The following is a 20453-nucleotide window of genomic DNA, read 5'->3' as shown; positions in this document are numbered from 1 at the left end:
CCAACTTCCAAGCAGGGCTAGCCTCAGGAAGTGTGAAAAGAAGCAAATACAATGGGTGAGAGGGAAATGATAGCCCACAAATGTATCGTAATGATGAGCGATGAGCTGTCACTAGCATCTTGATTAAATATGTTTGGTTTTGTGATTTCACTTACAGCCGAGCCAGAAATTCATCTTCCCTACAGTTTTTGCATCTTGTAGGGGACCAGCCAAAATTATCTGGGTGCTTACCATAAACATTAATTTAGAGGACAGATGATCCGCCCCGGCAGCTTGTAAATGCATGGACCATTCTCTCCTTCTTCTTTTGTCTCCTCTGTTATCACCCACAGGAGGTAGAATATGTGATTCGTTTGGATGCAGATCTGAAGATGGAAGCCCGCTGATACGGAAGCTCTTTGGAGTTTTTCAGAAAATCTTCCAGATTCTTTGAATTGTTTCAGTTGAAAACAGGCTTTGCGGCTGTGTCCTTGAGTCTGCCTCTCCGGTGCTTCAGTGTCTTTAAGTGAAAGTGTTCACGATGGCCGCATTTGAAGTACTCTCAGAAAATCTTAATCACTCCAGATTTGTCTTTGACCCTCAATTAGTCTTGACATCACTTCCCCTGTGCTACTTCATGATAAGCATTCCTGTAGAAGAAAATCTTTAATTAGACTATCTAAATGCATAATCCTCATCTTCTGGATAATTTCTTCCACGGAAGAACCAGAGATGGCAAACGGCTGCTCCATGAAAGCATCTCCTTCGGAAACTTGCAATGCGTGGGGAAAAAAAGACATATTTATATTTTCTCTCAGACTTCAGCTTTATTCGCTTTTGAGGTCTGAATGTGGAGGTTAGCTGCATCCATCTACTTGAGTTTAATCTGTCTTTGTACAAACAGCTTGCATGAATTCACTAGGCAGCGGTTCAAAAGATAAACATAATCATTCCAGAATTTTAGCATAAAAGAGCATTATTCCTACCTCATTAACAATGAAGTACTTGAAGAAAAATGCCCAGGCATACATTGATTGCTAAGATCGTGTAAGGAAGGTTAAAAGGACTTTTCCCTTTTCAAAGCTTTGATTCTATCATAATATGCACAGGACAAGTTCTTTGAGGACAGGATTTGTCTTGATCTAATTCACATCATTCGTAGTTCCTTGAACACAAAATGCTGGTTAACTCAGCAGGTGCCCAGTAAGTAGCTGAATTGTTGACTTGCATGATGAGCATCCATCTGTCTTTGGCCAAAGCAATTGCGTCAGTTCACCTTTGTAATTGTTTGATATTTAGAGCTTCTCTAGTCCTCTCCAGAAATTTAAGTTTATTTGACTGGATGTCATTCTGGGTCTCTCTTGAGGATTCTTTGTCTGCCCGTCCTCCCTCCCATTCTTCTCCCTCCCTTCCTGATTAGTTATCAATCGTTCTCAGTAAGTTATAGGAACGACAGACTAACTCCTGATGATATGCAGGATAGGATGACTAAAATGAACAAATACAATCATTTACAAAATAATTTTTAAACAAAGTCACTGCATGTCCACTTTCTCTCTTAAAACTTCACACTTAAAACTGCATTCCACCTTGACTCTATCTGAGATAAACTGAGCATCACAGGAGAGAACATAACCATTTTCCCTAATCTGGGATCCATGAAGTTGTATGCAAACTCTTCTGTGTATTCCCATTTTTCTGGGGTTCAAAGTCCATAGCTTTCATCAGATTCTCAAAGAGACAGTCAATTCCCAAAGAATGAAAGCCCAATATATTAGTAAGGTAACTACTTTTTTCTTTGATGATGCTGTTGTTTAACTTTGATTTTCTGTTTCCTTTAGGATCTGGCCTAAGATTTAAGTAAGAAAAATTTAATTCAATTTAAAGGGTGGTCCTTCTATTTTTTTAGAGAGTGGTCCTTTTTATTTTTTTAAATTAATTAATTAATTAATTATTTTTGGCTGCGTTGGGTCTTTGTTGCTGTGCGCGGGCTTTCTCTGGTTGCGGCGAGCGGGGGCTACCCTTTGTTGCGGTGCGTGGGCTTCTCATTACAGTGGCTTCTCTTGTTGCGGAGCATGGGCTCTAGGTGCACAGGCTTCAGTAGTTGTAGCATATGGGCTCAGTAGTTGTGGCTCGTGGGTTCTAGAGCTCAGGTTCAGTAGTTGTGGCTCACAGGCTTAGTTCCTTCGCGGCATGTGGGATCTTCCCGGACAAGGGCTCAAACCCGTGTCTCCTGCATTGGCAGGCAGATTCTTAACCACTCTGCCACCAGGGAAGTCCCTGGAGTGGTCCTTTTAAAAATGAGATTGTCCTCCGTTTTTTCAGCAGTAAAAATTTTAAAAGAATTAGTGACAGTAGATAGCAGTGTGTGCATGTGTAGATAGCAGTGTGTGTGTGTGTGCTCACATGTGGCTCCTGTGCTGAAAGGACAATCACCAAGTGACAGACTACAACCCTCCTCCCCTACCCAAGGGGGGACAAAATTAATTGGGTTGTTTTTTTTTTGTTAATTCCAAAACTCTATCAATGATAAGCTGCTCACCAGCAGCCAGTCTCTGTGCAGAAAAGGAGCCAGTGGAGTCATTTTGGTCACTTTCGTAATAATTATGAACTGCTGCAGCTGAATTGATCAGGTAGGCTGACCATTTTCCTTGTTGAGGGCGAAAATGAACAGGCTGACCTAACACAGTTTCTTCATTTCGCATGTAAGAGGAATGGCCCTTGTGCACAATGCATGCTTTGTAGCCCATGGGTTCCATTCCTAAATTCAAGCTGCACTGTCTTTTCAAAGCTCCCCAGACCTTCAAAACTCAGCTCAAGACTGATTTCCTTCAGAAAGCCTACCCTGATAAATCTCCTCTCACCTGTGCTTATTGCATTATTCAACATCCCTTCAGTACAACTGTGCTGTCAAGACTCAAGAAGACAACCATTTTAGACAGCTGAGTTTTCCTGCTAGCTGGGAGTACAAATGTTCAATTACCCCAACTTTCTTTTAAATTGTATGTGGCAAAGGAAAAGATGGACACATTTCATTGAATCAAAATGGAAATTTCTGCATGAAAGGGGTCAAAAGGTACACATTTCCAGTTACAAAATGAATAAGTCCTGGGGAGGTAATATACCGAATGGTGACGATAGTTAATAATACTGTGTTGTGTACCTGTGTTGCATACTTGAGAGTACCTAGGAGAATGGATCTTGAAAGTTCTCATCACAAGAAAAAGATTTGTAACTATGTATGGTGATACATGTTAACTGGACTTTTTGCAGTGATCATTTTGTAATATTTACAAATATTGAACCATTATGTTGTACACCTGAAACTAATATAATGTGTCAATTATACCCCATTAAAAACAATGGAAATTTCTGTGGGCCAAATAAAGAAATATTATGTGGAAATCATTATCCATTTTTGGTCCTTCTTAATGAGAGTTTATGGAAATAACTTGACTTTCCATGATGGTGATGAGTGTCTTAGCCTGGGTTTCTTGAAAGGAAGGCTTAAGGCAGAAGGTTCTACGATATTATTTTATAAAGAGGGCTGAGTCCCTGGGAAACAGGATGTGGAAAGCAGGGAAGATCGGGGGGCCAATAGGAGAGTGTGTTACTCAGCTGGCCCCGGCTTGATCCCTCACACTGGTGGGGCCATCTTCCAAGAGGCCATTTGGGTGATGGAGCCTCAGAACATTGCCTCTGGGAGGAGGAAAGGAAGAGTGCATCTACCAGCTCCCCTGTGCATTGCCCGCATCCCCACCACTACCACACACAAACTTCGGGATTGTGAGCGTGGGTGCTGAGAGGTGTCACAGGCTCCAGCACCAACAGAAACGCCCCAAGGCAGGAGGCACAGGCGTGAGGAGGGTGCTGTCGGGATGAACCTACGTGAAACCAGTTGGAGTGCAGAGAACTGCAGAGAATGAGTGGCCACAGCCCCAGGACAAAGAAGGTCCAGACAGTCTGCAATGTTGCCTAATGGGTGTCTGATACAAATAAGTGTGAGCTTTAGACTCTGTTCGGCCCACAGGGTCTGTTGAGGCATAAATAGCTCTGTTGAGGCATAAATAGCTCTTGGCCTTGACTAAGTGATTCACTGTATGACTCAGTCACTATAAGAACTGACTTCTTATGTTTACGTATTAAATTTTGCTGATTCCACCTTTATTTTCAGACACGCGGATAAGCTGCTACCTCTGTTAGTTTTCCCACCTTCAGTGGCTTCTCTGTCTCCTTCTAACTCATTCCTCTTAATCTGCCAAGGGTTTGAAAACCAAAGAGCTGAACTTTTTTTTTCTTTGTTTTATAATGACTTTTTATTTTCAGTGTTTTTATTTATTGGAGTAAAATTGCTTTACAATGTTGTGTTAGTTTCTGCTGTACAATGAAGTGAGTAAGCTATGTGTATACCTATATCCTCTCCCTCTTGGGCCTCCTTCCCATCCCCCACCCCATCCTGCCCATCTAGGTCATCACAGAGCACCAAGCTGAGCTCCCTGTGCTATACAGCAGGTTCTCACTAGCTATCTATTTTTACACATGGTAGTGTATTTATGTCAAACTTAATCTCCCAATTCGTCCCACCCTCCCCTTCCCCCGCTGTGTCCACATGTCTGTTCTCAATGTCTATGTCTCTATTCCTGCCCTACAAATAGGTTTATCTGTACCATTTTTCTAGATTCCACATATATGTGTTAATAGGATATTTGTTTTTCTCTTTCTGGCTTACTTCACTCTGTATAACAGACTCTGGGTCCATCCACATCTCTATGTGAAATGACCCAATTTCATTCCTTTTTATGGCTGAGTAATATTCCATTGTATATATATGCCACATCTTCTTTATTCATTCATCTATCGATGGACATTTAGGTTATTTCCATGGCCTGGCTATTGTAAATAGTGCTGCAATGAACATTGGGGTACATGTATCCTTTTGAATTATGGTTTTCTCAGGGTATACACCCAGTAGTGGGATTGCTGGGTCATATGGTAGTTCTATTTTTAGTTTTTTAAGGAAACTCCATACTGGCTCCATAGTTGCTGTATCAATTTACGTTCCCACCAACAGTGCAGAAGGGTTCCCTTTTCTCCACACCCTCTCCAGCATTTATTGTTTGTAGATTTTTTGGTGATGGCCATTCTGACCGGTGTGAGGTGATACCTCATTGTAGTTTTGATTTGCATTTCTCTAATAATTAGTGATGTTGAACATCTTTTCATGTGCCTCTTCGCAATCTGTTTGTCTTCTTTGGTGAAATGTCTATTTAGGTCTGCCGCCCACTTTTTAATTGGGCTGTTTGTTTTTTTGATATTGAGCTCCATGAGCTATTTGTATATTTTGGAGATTAATCCTTTGTCAGTTGCTTCATTTGCAAATATTTTCTCCCATTCTGAGGGTTGTCTTTTCATCTTGTTTATGGTTTCCTTTGTTGTGCAAAAGCTTTTAAGTTTAATTAAGTCCCATTTGTTTATTTTTGTTTTTATTTCTGTTACTCTAGGAGGTGGGTCAAAAGAGATCTTCCTGTGGTTTATGTCAAAGAGTGTTTTTCCTATGTTTTCCTCTAAAAGTTTTACAGTGTCAGGTCTTACATTTAAGTCTTTAATCCATTTTGAGTTTATTTTTGTGTATGGTGTTAGGGAGTGTTCTAATTTCATTCTTTTACATGTAGCTGTCCAGTTTTCCCAGCACCACTTATTGAAGAGACTGTATTTTCTCCATTGTATGTTCTTGCCTCCTTTGTCGTAAATTAGGTGCCCGTACGTGCATGGGTTTATCTCTGGGCATTCTATCCTGTACCATTGATCTATCTTTCTGTTTTTGTGCCAGTACCATACTGTCTTGATTACTGTAGCTTTGTGGTATAGTGTGAAGTTGGGGAGCCTGATTTCTCCAACTTTATTTTTCTTTCTCAAGATTGCTTTGGCTATTCGGGGTCTTTTGTGTTTTCATACGAAATGTAAGATTTTTTGTCCTAATTCTGTGAAGAATGCCATTGGTAGTTTGATAGGGATTGCATTGAATCTATAATAAAGGCCATATATGACAAACCCACAGCAAACATCATACTCAATGGTGAAAAACTGAAACCATTTCCACTAAGATCAGGAACAAGACAAGGTTGCCCACTCTCACCACTCTTATTCAACATAGTTTTGGAAGTCCTAGCCATGGCAATCAGGGAAGGAAAAGAAATAAAATGAATACAAATTGGAAGAGAAGAAGTAAAACTGTCACTGTTTGCAGATGACATGATACTATACATAGAATATCCTAAAGATGCCACCAGATAACTACTAGATCTAATCAGTGAATTTGGTAAGGTTGCAGGATACAAAATTAATGCACAGAATTCTTGGCATTCCTATACACCAAAAACGAAAAATCAGAAAGAGAAATTAAGGAAACAATCCCATTTACCATCACAACAAAAAGACTAAAATACCTAGGAATAAACCTACCTAAGAAGGCAAAGGACTTGTACTTAGAAAACTATAAAACACTGATGAAGGAAATCAAAGATGACATGAACGGATGGAGAAATATACCATGTTCTTGGATTGGAAGAATCAATATTGTGAAAATGACTCTACTACCTAGAGAGCTGAATTTGAATTTGTGTGCAGATGAAGCACACACAGGCTCTGAGTGAAAGCTGAAGGGGGGCCTCTGGGCTGAGACTAAAAATGCAGAATTATTAGGAGTATGACATTTATTCAAAGATCTCTCTCTATGGAGGTAGAGGGGGAAACATGCACTTTGGAGGTTAGAGGATTCCATGCAATAAGGTGAATCTGGAACTGAGCATCTACCATGATGATTCTCTTTGTTTATTCACAGGTTCTTGACTTTATTCCAGTTATATGAAATGATGGGATCTCTGAGTTTCAGATAAGTGAGACTCTACCATATTTAATTTTCACTACACTATGTGTATTTGAACTTAGTGATATTGTTATGCTGCCTGTGATTTACTTGAAGATACTTCAGCATAAACAGTGTGAGATGGGGTGCGTGTGCATGTGTGTGTGTGTGTGTGTGTGTGTGTGTGTTTTCTTCTCCACCCAAGGGGAAGTCCATTAACATCTGAAGTACCCTCATCAGGAATCCGCTCTTCAGGCATGCTTAGTTAGCGTTTGACAAACTCTAATAGTTCATAAATCAGAGGTCTATTACAGACTTCAGTTATTTTTATCTCCAAGCAGCACTAAAGAGTTTGTAATTAGGATAAGGGAAATAAATTTTCACTGGTAAAATAAGTGGTCGAAATATGTGAATTGGCTAGAAATACTATACAGTTACCTCCCAGCAGGATAAATTCTTCTGAGTGGCATCGCCTGAGACTTTGCTCCATCCTGTGTGCAGCCACAGACAGAATTCTGTTGCTGGATTCTGACAGGAAGGTGATACTACTGCATCATGCCTTCCACGCAAGGGGCTTTTTGGGGTATCCAAAAGGGCAGGAGTCAGGGCTTCATCAAGCTTACATATGTGGTGCATGGCTATTTTTGTCCCTAATTGTGGTAGAATTTGGTCTGATGTGGGATTCTGTTGTAGGGAAGAACCATCGTTTTCCTCCTCCTCTCACACTGGAGTTGGCCAGAGTCAGTTCCCAGCAGACACGGCCAAATGGGTCTCCTGTTGCTCCATCTATGTTTTTGTAGTCCTCTCACTGTACCTTTGAGGGTCAGAGGCACCATGGGCACTGGAGAAGATTACTGCTGGTGTGATGAGGCTGTGCGCAAATGGGCAGTGCTGCTCATGGCACTTCCCTACCTCCCCCTGGGAGGTGGGACTCCAGGCTGCTGAATCATACTTTGAGGGAGTGTAGTGCCACCAGGGCTAGTGGTGGTGTCCATGTATCACTTACTTCAGCAACTGAGCGTTAGAGCATCATACAGAAATCATCATCCCTGAAGCTGGTTCTCAGCTGTAGGTTGTCCAGGACTCTCTATAAACCAGAGAGCAAACACAGTCCTCAGTTCCAAAAGTATTTAGGGAGGATGTTAGATGTTTCTTTAGTCTCAATAAATAGAGAGATGAATAGGACATAGTTACAGTCCTCAAGGAGCTTATGGTCAAATGAGAGAGCTATACAAGTGGGTCATTTTAATATAACATGATAAGCAAAAAAGGGAAATAAACCCATGATTCTAAAGACTTGCTGAGGAGGGGCACTTAGCTCACCCTAGGACAACACTTTGGCCTCAGGGCCCTATTACATTTAAAAAATATTATTGAGAACTCCAAAGAGCTTTTGTTTATGTGGTTTATATCTATTAACATTTACTATAAGGGAAATTAAAACTGAGAAATGTCTTCTTATTTCAGTAAATATTAAATATTAATATATGTCAATAATGTAAAATTACATATAAAATATATTAATGTATTTGTTAATGTCATAAAATAAATATTCAATTGATCAGTTCATTAAAATAACAATAATAAGCCTATTACATGCTAACATAAATAACATATTTTGATGAAAAGCAACTATTTTCCAAAACAGAAAAAAAGTTTTGGTGTGAAGAATGTCCTCATTTTACATAATCGCAAATCTCTTTTATGTCTGGCTTAACAGAGGCAGCTGGATCGACACATCTGCTTCTGCAATCGGTCTGCTGCAATATATTGCTTTGGTTGACATCTCTGAAGAAAATCTGCCTCATATACCTGTGCACTTGGAAAGGGGGGAACCTCACAGACCCCCTAAAAAGTAAGAGCTTAGATGCTACGTATAAAACTTACATGCTCGGGGACCTCCCACCCAGAGGAACCTTGAACTGCTGACCTCAGCTCACTGGAGGTAAGTTTTGAAGAATGAGTAAGAGTTGTTAAGGTGAAAAACATGACAAGACAAGGACATTCTAGGTCTGTGCTCCTCAAACAAACACTGTGCATCCAAATCACTTGGGATATGGGGATGGGCATTTCTAATCCTGCATTTCTAACAAGCTCCCAGGTTATATTGATGCTGCTTGTCCCAGAAACCACAGTTTGAGTAGCAAAGATCTAAGCCAGAGAAAAAGCAGGAGCAAAGGCACAGTGTCAAGACTGGTTCAAGAGGGCGGAGTAGAAGGATGTGCGCTCACTCCCTCTTGAGAGAGCACCGGAATCACAACTAACTGCTGAACAATCATTGACAGGAAGACACTGGAACTCACCAAAGAAGATACCCCACATCCAAAGACAAAGGAGAAGCCACAATGTGACAGTAGGAGGGGCAGAATCACAATAAAATCAAATCCCATAACTGCTGGGTGGGTGACTCACAAACTGGAGAACACTTATACCACCGAAGTCCACCCACTGGAGTGAAGGTTCTGAGCCCCACAGCAGGCTTTCCAACCTGGGGGTCTGGCAACGGGAGGAGGAATTCCTAGAGAATCACACTTTGAAGGCTAGTGGGACTTGATTGCAGGACTTCAACAGGACTGGGGAAACAGAGACTCCACTCTTGGAGGGCACACACAAAGCAGTGTGTTAATCGGGACTCAGGGGAAGGAGCAGTGACCCCAGCGGAGACTGAACCAGACCTACCTGCTAGTGTTGGAGGGTTTCCTGCAGAGGCAGGGGGTGGCTGTGGCTCACCGTGAGGACAAGGACACTGGCAGCAGAAGTTCTGGGAAGTACTTGGCATGAGTCCTCCCAGAGTCCACCATTAGCCCCACCAAAGAGCCGGGTAGGCTCCAGTGTTCAGTCGCCTCAGGCCAAACAACCAACAGGGAGGGAACCCAGCCCCACCCATCAGCAGACAAGAGGATTAAAGTTTTACTGAGATCTGCCCACCAGAGGAGCAGCCAGCTCTACCCACCACCAGTCCCTCTCTTCAGGAAACTTGAACAAACCTCTTAGATAGCCTCATCCACCAGAGGACAGACAGCAGAAGCAAGAACTACAATCCTGCAGCCTGTGGAACAAAAAACACACTCACAGAAAGACAGACAAGATGAAAAGGCAGAGGGCTATGTACCAGATGAAGGAACAAGATAAAACCCCAGAAAAACAACTAAATGAAGTGGAGATAGACAACCTTTCAGAAAAAGAATTCAGAATAATGATAGTGAAGATGATCTAGGACCTCGGAAAAAGAATGGAGGCAAAGATCAAGAAGATGCAAGAAATGTTAACAAAGACCTAGAAGAATTAAAGAATAAACACCTAGAAGAATTAAGAACAAACAGAGATGAACAATACAATAACTGAAATGAAAAATACACTAGAAGGAATCAATAGTAGAATAACTGAGGCAGAAGAACTGATAAGTGACTTGGAAGACCGAATGGTGGAATTCACTGCCATGGAATAGAATAAAGAGAAAAGAATGAAAAGAGGTGAAGACAGCCTATGAGACCTCTGGGACAACACTGAACACAACAGCACTCACATTATAGGGGCCCCAGAGGAGAAGAGAGAGAGAGGACCTGAGAATATATTTGAAGAGATTATAGTCAAAAACTTCCCTAACATGGGAAAGAATATAGCCACCCAAGTCCAGGAAGCGCAGAGACTCCCATGCAGGATAAATCAAAGGAGAAACACGCCAAGACACATAGTAGTCAAACTGACAAAAATTAAAGGCAAAGAAAAATCATTGAAAGCAACAAGGGAAAAATGACAACATACAAGGGAACTCCAACAAGGTTAACAGCTGATTTCTCAGCAGAAACTCTACAGGCCAGAAGGGAGTGGCATGATATATTTAAAGTGATGAAAAGGAAGAGCCTACAACCAAGATTACTCTACCCAGCAAGGATCTCATTCAGATTCGAGGGAGAAATCAAAAGCTTTACAGACAAGCAAAAGCTAAGAGAATTCAGCACCACCAAACCAGCTCTACAACAAATGCTAAAGGAACTTCTCAAAGTGGGAAACACAGAAGAAAAGGACCTACAAAAACAAACCCAAAACAATTAAGAAAATGGTCATAGGAACATACATATCGATAATTACCTTAAACGTGAATGGATTAAATGCTCCAACCAAAAGATACAGGCTTGCTGAATACATACAAAAACAAGACCCATATATGTGCTGTCTACAAGAGACCGACTTCAGACCTAGGAACACTTACAGACTGAAAGTGAGGGGATGGAAAAAGATATTCCATGCAAATGGAAATCAAAAGAAAGCTGGAGTAGCACTACTCATATCAGATAAAATTGACTTTAAAATAAAGAATGTTACAAGAGACAAGGAAGGACACTCTCTAATGATCAAGGGATCAATCCAAGAAGAAGATATAACAATTACAAATATATATGCACCCAACAAAGGAGCACCTAAATACATAAGGCAACTGCTAACAGCTATAAAAGGGGAAATCAACAGTAACACAATAATAGTGGGGGACTTTAACACCTCACTTACACCAATGGACAGATCATCCAAAACGAAAATAAATAAGGAAACAGAAGCTTTAAATGACACAATAGACCAGATAGATTTAATTGATATTTATAGGACATTCCATTCAAAAACAGCAGATTACACTTTCTTCTCAAGTGCGCACGGAACATCCTCCAGGATAGATCACATCTTGAGTCACAAATCAAGCCTCAGTAAACTTACAAAAACTGAAATCATATCAAGCATCTTTTCTGACCACAACCCTATGACATTAGTAATAAATTACAGGGAAAAAAAACGTAAAAAGCACGAACACATGGAGGTGAAACAATACGTTACTAAATAACCAAGAGATCACTGAAGAAATCAAAGAGGAAAACAAAAAATACCTAGAGAGAAATTACAATGAAAACATGACAATCCAAAACTTATGGGAGGCAGCAAAAGCAGTTCTAAGAGGGAAGTTTATAGCAATATGCCTACCTCAAGAAGCAAGAAAAATCTCAAATAAACAATCTAACCCTACACCTAAAGGAACAAAACCCAAAGTTAGTAGAAGGAAAGAAATCATCAATATCAGAGCAGAAATAAATGAAATAGAAACAAAGAAAATAATAGCAAAGATCAATAAAACTAAAAGCTGGTTCTTTGAGAAGATAAACAAAATTGATAAACCATTAGCCAGACTCATCAGGAAAAAGAGGGAAAGGAATCATATCAATAAAGTTAGAAATGAAAAAGGAAAAGTTACAACAGACGCTGCAGAAATACAACGCATCCTAAGAGACTACTACAAGCAACTCTACACCAGTAAAATGGAAAACCTGGAAGAAATGGACACATTCTTAGAAAGGTATAACCTTCCAAGAGTGAACCAGGAAGAAATAGAAAATATGAACAGAAGAATCACAAGTAATTAAATTGAAACTGTGTTTAAAAATCTTCCAACAAACAAAAGGCCAGGACCAGATGGCTTCACAGGGGAATTCTATCAAACATTTAGAGACGAGCTAACACTCATCCTTCTCTTCCAAAAAATTTCAGAGGAAGGAACACTCCCAAACTCATTTTATGAGGCCACCATCACCCTGATACCAAAACCAGACAAAGGTACTACAAAAAAAGAAAATTACAGACCAATATCACTGATGAATATAGATGCAAAATCCTCAGCAAAATACTAGCAAACAGAATCCAGCAACACATTAAAAGGATCATACACCATGATCAAGTGGGATTTATCCCAGGGATCCAAGGATTCTTCAATATATGCAAATCAATGTGATACACCATATAAACAAATTGAAGAATAAAGACCATATCATCATCTCAATAGATGCAGAAAAACCTTTTGACAAAATTCAACACTCATTTATAATAAAAACTCTCCAGAAAGTGGAAATAGAGGGAACCTACCTCAACATAATAAAAGCCATATACAACAAACCCACAGCAAATATCATTCTCAATGGTGAAAAACTGAAAGCATTTATTCTAAGATCAGGAACAAGACCAGGATGTCGACTCTTGACACTATTATTCAACATAGTTTTGGAAGTCCTAGCCATGGCAATCAGAGAAGAAAAAGAAAGAAAAGAATACAAATTGGAAAAGAAGAAGTAAAACTGTCACTGTTTGCAGACGTCATGATACTATACATAGAGACTCCTAAAGATGCCACCAGAAAACTACTAGAGCTAATCAATGAATTTGATAAGGTTGCAGGATACAAAATTAATGCACAGAAATCTCTTGCATTCCTATACACTAATGATGAAAAATCTGAAAGAGAAATTAAAGAAACACTCCCATCTACCATTGCAACAAAAGGAATAAAATACCTAGGAATAAACCTACCTAGGGAGACCTGTATGCAGAAAACTATAAGATACTGATGAAAGAAATTAAACATGATACCAACAGATGGAGAGATATACCATGTTCTTGGATTGGAAGAATCAATATTGTGAAAATGACTATACTACCCAAAGCAATCTACAGATTCAATGCAATCCCTATCAAATTACCAATGGCATTTTTTTATGGAACTAGAACAAAAAATCTTAAAATTTGTATGGAGACACAAAACACCCCGAATAGCCAAAGCAGTCTTGAGGGAAGAAAACAGAGCTGGAGGAATCAGGCTCCTGGACTTCAGACTATACTACAAAGCTACAGTAATCAAGACAATATGGTACTGGCACAAAAACAGAAATACAGATCAATGGAACAGGATAGAAAGCCCAGAGGTAAACCAACGCACCTACGGTCCACTAATCTATGACAAAGGAGGCAAGGATATACAATGGAGAAAAGACAGTCTCTTCAATAAGTGGTGCTGGGAAAAGTGGACAGAGACATGTAAAAGAATGAAATTAGAACACTCCCTAACACCATACACAAAAATAAAATGGATTAGAGACCTAAATGTAAGACCGGACACTATAAAAGTCTTAGAGGAAAACATAGGAAGAACACCCTACGACATAAATCACAGCAAGAATTTTTTTGATCCACCTCCTACAGTAATGGAAATAAAACCAAAAATAAACAAATGGGACCTAATGAAACTTAAAAACTTTTTCAAAGCAAAGGAAACTACAAACAAGATGAAAAGACAACCCTCAGAATGGGAGAAAATATTTGCAAATGAATCAACGGACAAAGGATCAATCTCCAAAATATATAAACAGCTCATGCAGCTCAATATTAAAAAAACAAACAACCAAATCCAAAAATGGGCAGAAGACCTAAATAGACATTTCTCCAAAGAAGATATACAGATCGCCAAGAAGCACCTGAAAAGCTGCTCAACATCACTAATTATTAGAGAAATGCAAATCAAAACTACAAGGAGGTATCACCTCACACCAGTTAGAATGGGTATCATCAGAGAATCTACAAACAACAAATGCTGGAGAGAGTGTGGAGAAAAGGGAACCCTCTTGCATTGTTGGGGGGAATGTAAATTGGTACAGCCTCTATGGAGAACAGTATGGAGTTTCCTTAAAAAACTAAAAATAGAATTACCATATGACCCAGCAATCCCACTACTGGGCATATACCTGGAGAAAACCATAACTCAAAAAGACACATGCACCCCAATGTTCATTGCAGCACTTTTTACAATAGCCAGGTCATGGAAGCAACCTAAATGCCCATCAATAGACGAATGGATAAAGAAGATGTGGTACATATATACAATGGAATATTACTCAGCCACAAAAAGGAACAAAATTGGTTCATTTGTAGAGACGTGGATAGATCTAGATACTGTCATACAGAGTGAAGTAAGTCAGAAAGAGAAAAACAAATATCGTATATTAACGCATATATGTGGAACCTATAAAAATGGTACAGATGAACCAGTTTGCAGGGCAGAAACTGAGACACAGATGTAGAGAACAAATGTATGGACACCAAGGGGGGAAAGTGGCGGGGGGTGGGAGGGGGGTGGTGTGATGAATTGGGAGATTGGGATTGACATGTATACATTGATGTGTATAAAATGGATAACTAATAAGAACCTGCTGTATAAAAAAATAAATAAAATTCTAAAAATACATATATAGTGACACTAAAAAAAAAAAAAAGGCACAGTGTCAGGGAACAGCCTGAAGTGTGAGGGAACAGCATGACTGGAGAGCCTGGTACAAGGCAGGAAGTTCCAAGAGATACGGGAAGCAGGCTCGGTCACGGAGATGACAGTTGTAACTCTTCCCATGGGGAAGCCATGAAAAGGTTTTAAGCAGGAGACAAGTCTGGCTCACATGGACACAATTTCTTTTTGTGAATAACTCAGAACTGCAATAAATAGAAAACATATGAGCAGAGTAAGCAGGCAATAGGATGAAGTGGAGGAGGAAGAAAGACAATATTCTCTGTGAATATCATTACAACAGAGTTTAGAGGAAAGAGCATGTGCTTTGGATTAGGACTGAGTTTGTCTAAATTCTAGCTTTGCCATTTTCAAAATGTTACTGAGTCAACTTCTCAGGGCTTCAGATCCCACCACATGTAAAGAGATATGAACTACATGCACAGATAACGAGTCTGGAGCATAGTAGGTACTCAATACACTGAAATCAATATGTTAAAGAATGTTATAGAGGGACTTCCCTGGCGGTCCAGTGGTTAAGACTCCACGCTCCCAATGCAGGGGGCCCAGGTTCAATCCCTGGTAGGGAACTAGATCCCACATGCTACAACTAAAGATCCCATGTGCTACAACTAAGACCCGGCACAGCCAAATATATTAAAAAAAAAAAAAAAGAATGTTATAGAGATGATTTTAAAAATAACAACTGGAAGCTATTGTTGTTATTTCAGATTAGATGTAAGCTTGAAACAAGACAATTGAGCCTAAGAATTTTTCTTATTCAAGAGCAAAATGATTCAGAATGAAGACCAGAGGGGAATCACCTAAAAGTTTTTTCTACTTACATGCCAAGCAGTGAGTGTCAGCCCACGTTTATCCTCAATAATGGAGGAGGAGGGACACGTTAGATGCTGATGAAAGTTGGAAGAAAAGGACCGCAGGCCCCATGTTAATTATTCAATACAACTTGGCACCCAAGCTTACAATACAGAATTTAAAGGTTTAAATCTTAGATTTTCCCCCCTTGTCGTTTCCTGGTAGTTATGCAGATAATAATGAGCAAAACACAAAGGGCACAGAGGAAAAAAAATTATGCATATTAAATACAGCCATCACAGTTCTAAAAATCTCTCTGCCTGAGCACCCCGACTAGAAGGTCTTTCTAGTCCTTTTTCTCTGTAGACACTTGGCCTGCAGGATCCAGAAATTCCCTCCCCACTGCCTGGGATTCTGAGACTCTTAATGTCTCCTTCCGGTCTTGAAGTGTTAGCTACTGCAGTCACATACGATGTGATGCTCTCTCACCCCATTAGAGCAAGTATTGGCTCTCTGATTGTAAATGACAGTTTTCATCATCCTAAAAACACAGATTCTTAGTTGGGCAGAATTTGAAAACCTATTTACTTACCTTGAAAAAAATACATATGCGGGGTTTGTCTAAATCTCCCGATAGTTGGGACATCTGAGTAATTGTTTTTCTCTACTTTGTAATGAAAGGCAAGATAAGAGTAGGTTTATGAGAGAAGACCAAATGTCAGAAGAGATAGCACACTTCAGCGGAGTCAATGAGCATGTTTGGACAAATCACATTATCTCAGGTAAGAGTCTTTGTAACTGTGTGACAGATTGGTTATTGTTTTATATGAAAATAAGCAGTGTGAGGAGAAATAAGTGACTTGGACAGGGAGACAGTTCAAAGCCGATCCCTGACAAGGGTTTCCTCGGCAGGTGGATGGGCTGACAGTGATTTCTTTGGTCTTTCTTTCCCTGGGAATTCATGCTTTTTGATCTTTGTGATTTCATATTTTACACGAAGAGTTTAGCTCTTAGGGACTTGCCTGGCTGTCCAGTGGTTAGGACTCTGTGCTTCCACTGCTGGGGGCCTGGGTTCCATCCCTGGTGGTCAGATCCCACAAGACACCCTTTACCATGAGGTATACTTCCCAGGCAGGGAGTATTAGCCTGTGTTCTCATTCGTTCATTCAACTCATTCATTCATTTAAAAATGTTCTGAATCCATGAAAGCCTTTCTTTAAGGAAAGCAAGGAGGGAAGGAGGGTGAATTTTTTATTTCTAAGGCTGAGGAAGCCAGCCATCCCGATGGTGGCTCTGGGCTGGAGCCCTCTGTCTCTGGCCAGCACGCCTTTGGGCAACAACCTTGACATCCTCTCCAGGTGTGGGCCCCAGAGGCGTTTTGCAAAAAAGGCCAGGCAACTTGACGGTTCCGTTGACCTGGGAGGTCTATAGGGAGGTAAGTTAAGGTCTGGGCATCCACTCCCTGTCCCTGGGATACAAATTCAGTGATGCTGTTAACAATAACAACAAACATTATAGAATGTCTAGGAATGAACTGAACAAGAAACACACAAGATCTATATGTAGAAAACTGAAGTAGGTGGTGACAAAGGGATAGACTCTGTTCCTGGAGAATGGGAGCATCAGCAGAAGGCCCTCACCCTGCCAGTTATAAAGAACCAACACTTCCATACAGACATCAAGGATCTCGTTCTTTCTGCCCTCCTTTATCGTGAATTCCCTCATCTCTTAATATAATCATCTACCACAGTGTTACTTTCATATATGGACTTGGAGGTCTCTGGCTATTTTATGAGTATGTATCTTCCCAGTTAAATGATAAGATAAATAAAAGCAAGGACTATCTCTATTTACAACTTTTCCATTTAATGATGTTTGCGGGTATGAACAAAGCAGGGTGGGAAGGGCGTCGACTGCCCACCACCAGCAGCTGTATCAGCGGCCAGAGCAATCACTCTGCCACACATTGTTCATTAGTTGGGGGTATGTTGTTAGCTAGGCTCGTGCTCCGTTCTGTGATATTCTGTGAACATCAGTAACACCCTCAGTCTGAAAAGTGTAAAAGGAGTGAGTATCTTTAAAATGCTTCAAAAAAGAGACACACAATTATGATGGAAACAAAAGTAGAAATGATCTTTCAAAACTGAAAGTGGTGAGAGGATGCCAAATGTTGCAGAGGGCTTGTGGCAGAGCAGGAAGAATTCTTGAAGCCCAAGACTGAACAGTGATCAAAAAGGAACGAACAAGGATTGGTGAAATGGAAAAAGGCAACTATTAGAGGTTGGGCTAAATGTTAGCAGCAATAAACAGTGGTCTTTGGCCTAAGCTTTGTTAATTCTGGTGAAGGCCAGGAGTTTATGAGTGAACTTGAGCTTAAGCATGCTGAAAGCTGTGGATGAGTTTGCTGGAAGGCAAGGGGGGCTCCACAGGTCAGGGCCCATCCGAATCAGCAAAACATCAAATGGCTGGACAGGTGTGGCAAACAAAGGTACTATAGACATAGGAGCTCCACATTTGGGGGAAAATGTTGAATAGAATGTAAGGAAGAGAAGTATTCTGGTTTTAAAGCTTTGAGGGGCCCACATATGTTTTTATTTCTGGAGATGTAGCTAGAGACTGGCAGCTCAAACCTCACTTAGTCACTTTGGACTTATGAGAAAATGGGACATACGAATAGGCTTCTAGAACTTAAGGTCTTCATAAATAGAATGGCTTCATAGAGTGCTGTATGTGTAGTTAATTACACAAATATTTATTGCACATCTCCTCTGTGATGAACACTTTCACATAAATTAACTAATTTATTCACCTAATAACTTTGTCAGGTAGATATCACCACTATCACCAGTTTATGGGTGTGGAAACGGAATCTCAGAGAATGGCAAATCTCAGAGAATGGGATCTTTTGATCCCAAGACTATATTTTACCTCTCTATTCCTGCCTCCTTGTGTTGACTGAATGAATGAATGAATAACCCAGTGCTAACATAGATCATAATTCTGCCTATGTTTCACACAGTTAAAAATGGCTTGGTTTCTCAATGCATGTCTGTTGTTTTATATAATGTCGTCAATACATATAATACATATAATATCACCATTGTTACTTTATGTAATATCACAAGTCCCACTGTTGTGTGTTTCTCTTCTGACCTTCAAAATACCTCCAGGGACATAGGAGGGGCATGGGGCATCGAGAAGCACTGTTTGGAGTGGTTTCAATGAGTACATAACAAAGCCAAACAGCACACCACGTGAGGGTTACTTTTCAATATGCATCCTTGATGCAACTCACCCTGTAGTGCAGCATCGTGGTTGAGAGCCCTTCCTTGTCTCTGGACATCCTTTGTACTGATAAAGAATAGAGAAAATGGCTGAGAGTTCAACTCAGCTTTGTTCAGCAGGGGTTTAATTTCTCCAGTGCTCCTGTGTAAATTGTGTCAATAGCATAACCTCATATCTCTCCACCTAATCATTCTATGACACATTTAATAGGATATAACATGGTGAGATGGGGACTTAGGAATTAGAATAAATTATGTCAGAGGAAAAGCTCCCTGGTAGCTCTGACATGACAGACTCTATAATGACTAATCTAAATATTCATTTTGGGTAATGGAACAGCTACCAACAAATTCATTACTTAAGGCAATATTTTCACTTCAACTGTCAACTGATAAGGGGTCTCCATAATCCATTACCATCAGCGGTTTGTATCAGTAAGAGAGAAAATGTACTTGAATTTCACAAATATGTATGCATCACACTCTTTCGATCTTAAAAAGGGAGTCAGCCTCATTCAAAATTTTTACAAAATAGCTGTCACATGAACATAAACTTTGCAAATCATTTCATGGCAAGAATTACCGGTTGGACAGTAAGTAAGGGATCTGTTTCCAGTTAACTAGTCTATTTCTTACCTCATAAATGTATTTATTTAATTTATTTATTTTTGGCTGCGTTGGGTCTTTGTTGCTGCGAGCGGGCTTTCTCTAGTTGCAGCGAGCAGGGGCTACTCTTCGTTGCTGTGCACGGGCTTTCTCTAGTTGCGGCGAGCTGGGGCTACTCTTCGTTGCGGTGCGTGGGCTTCTCATTGCGGTGGCTTCTCTTGTTGTGGAGCACTTTCAATATATGCACTGGTGGCTTCAGATGCCTCTTGTTTAAGGAGCTTCTCCTTTGTTACTCTCTTTCTAGCTTAATATTACTCTCCAAATAAATATGGAAGGTAGCTGGAGTAATAGCTAGAGAATCGTGCATGAAGCAAAACAGCACTAAAATGACTATTATTATCTATGTCATAATATATCCCAGCTCAGACCATTGAGGAGAGTAAGAACAAGACATATGTAACATGCCTCATGCATTAATTTGCCTGTCTAGACATCAGATTCATTTGTGACTGTACTACCTTCTTGTTCCATGAGAGGCAGGAGGGTTCTGGAAAGAAAAGTAGGCTTTGTCACCTCACTTTGTCAGATATCTCTCTTCAGCAACAAAAAAAGGAAGAGAGATGAAGAGATGGTATCTTTGTTATTTGGCCAATGGTAGATTTAGAGTTACGGGGAAAATAATTGTATGTCTCTCTTAAAGGGCAACTGGCCAAAAACAAATGAACACATGTATAGCCTCACTAGTAATCAAAGATTTGCAAATTCATTATGACAATGAGTATCAAAAGCTGAGAGTTTTACATATTTTCTGACTCAG

General features: G+C 40.1%; 1 protein-coding gene across 2 annotated transcripts in view; it reads right to left on the bottom strand.

Moving 5' to 3' along the window:
• The window catches only part of SCD5 (stearoyl-CoA desaturase 5), a 161345-nt gene that overhangs the window by 14370 nt on the left and 126522 nt on the right, over positions 1-20453 (bottom strand). Inside the window, exon 4 of one of the 2 annotated variants that reach the window (XM_029235961.1) lies at positions 18965-19097. The exons of the other annotated variant lie outside the window; for it this stretch is intronic. Coding sequence (XP_029091794.1) covers positions 18965-19097 — 133 coding nt within the window. Of the gene's footprint in view, positions 1-18964; positions 19098-20453 lie in introns of those variants that run through there. 2 annotated transcript variants of the gene reach the window in all.

This window comes from Monodon monoceros, unplaced genomic scaffold (genome assembly GCF_005190385.1).
Source record: "Monodon monoceros isolate NGI ecotype Baffin Bay Population unplaced genomic scaffold, NGI_Narwhal_1 Super_Scaffold_20, whole genome shotgun sequence".
Lineage (NCBI taxonomy): Eukaryota > Metazoa > Chordata > Mammalia > Artiodactyla > Monodontidae > Monodon > Monodon monoceros.
The sequence above is the reverse complement of the archived record's forward strand: the minus strand, read 5'-3'. Positions and strand labels throughout refer to the sequence as shown.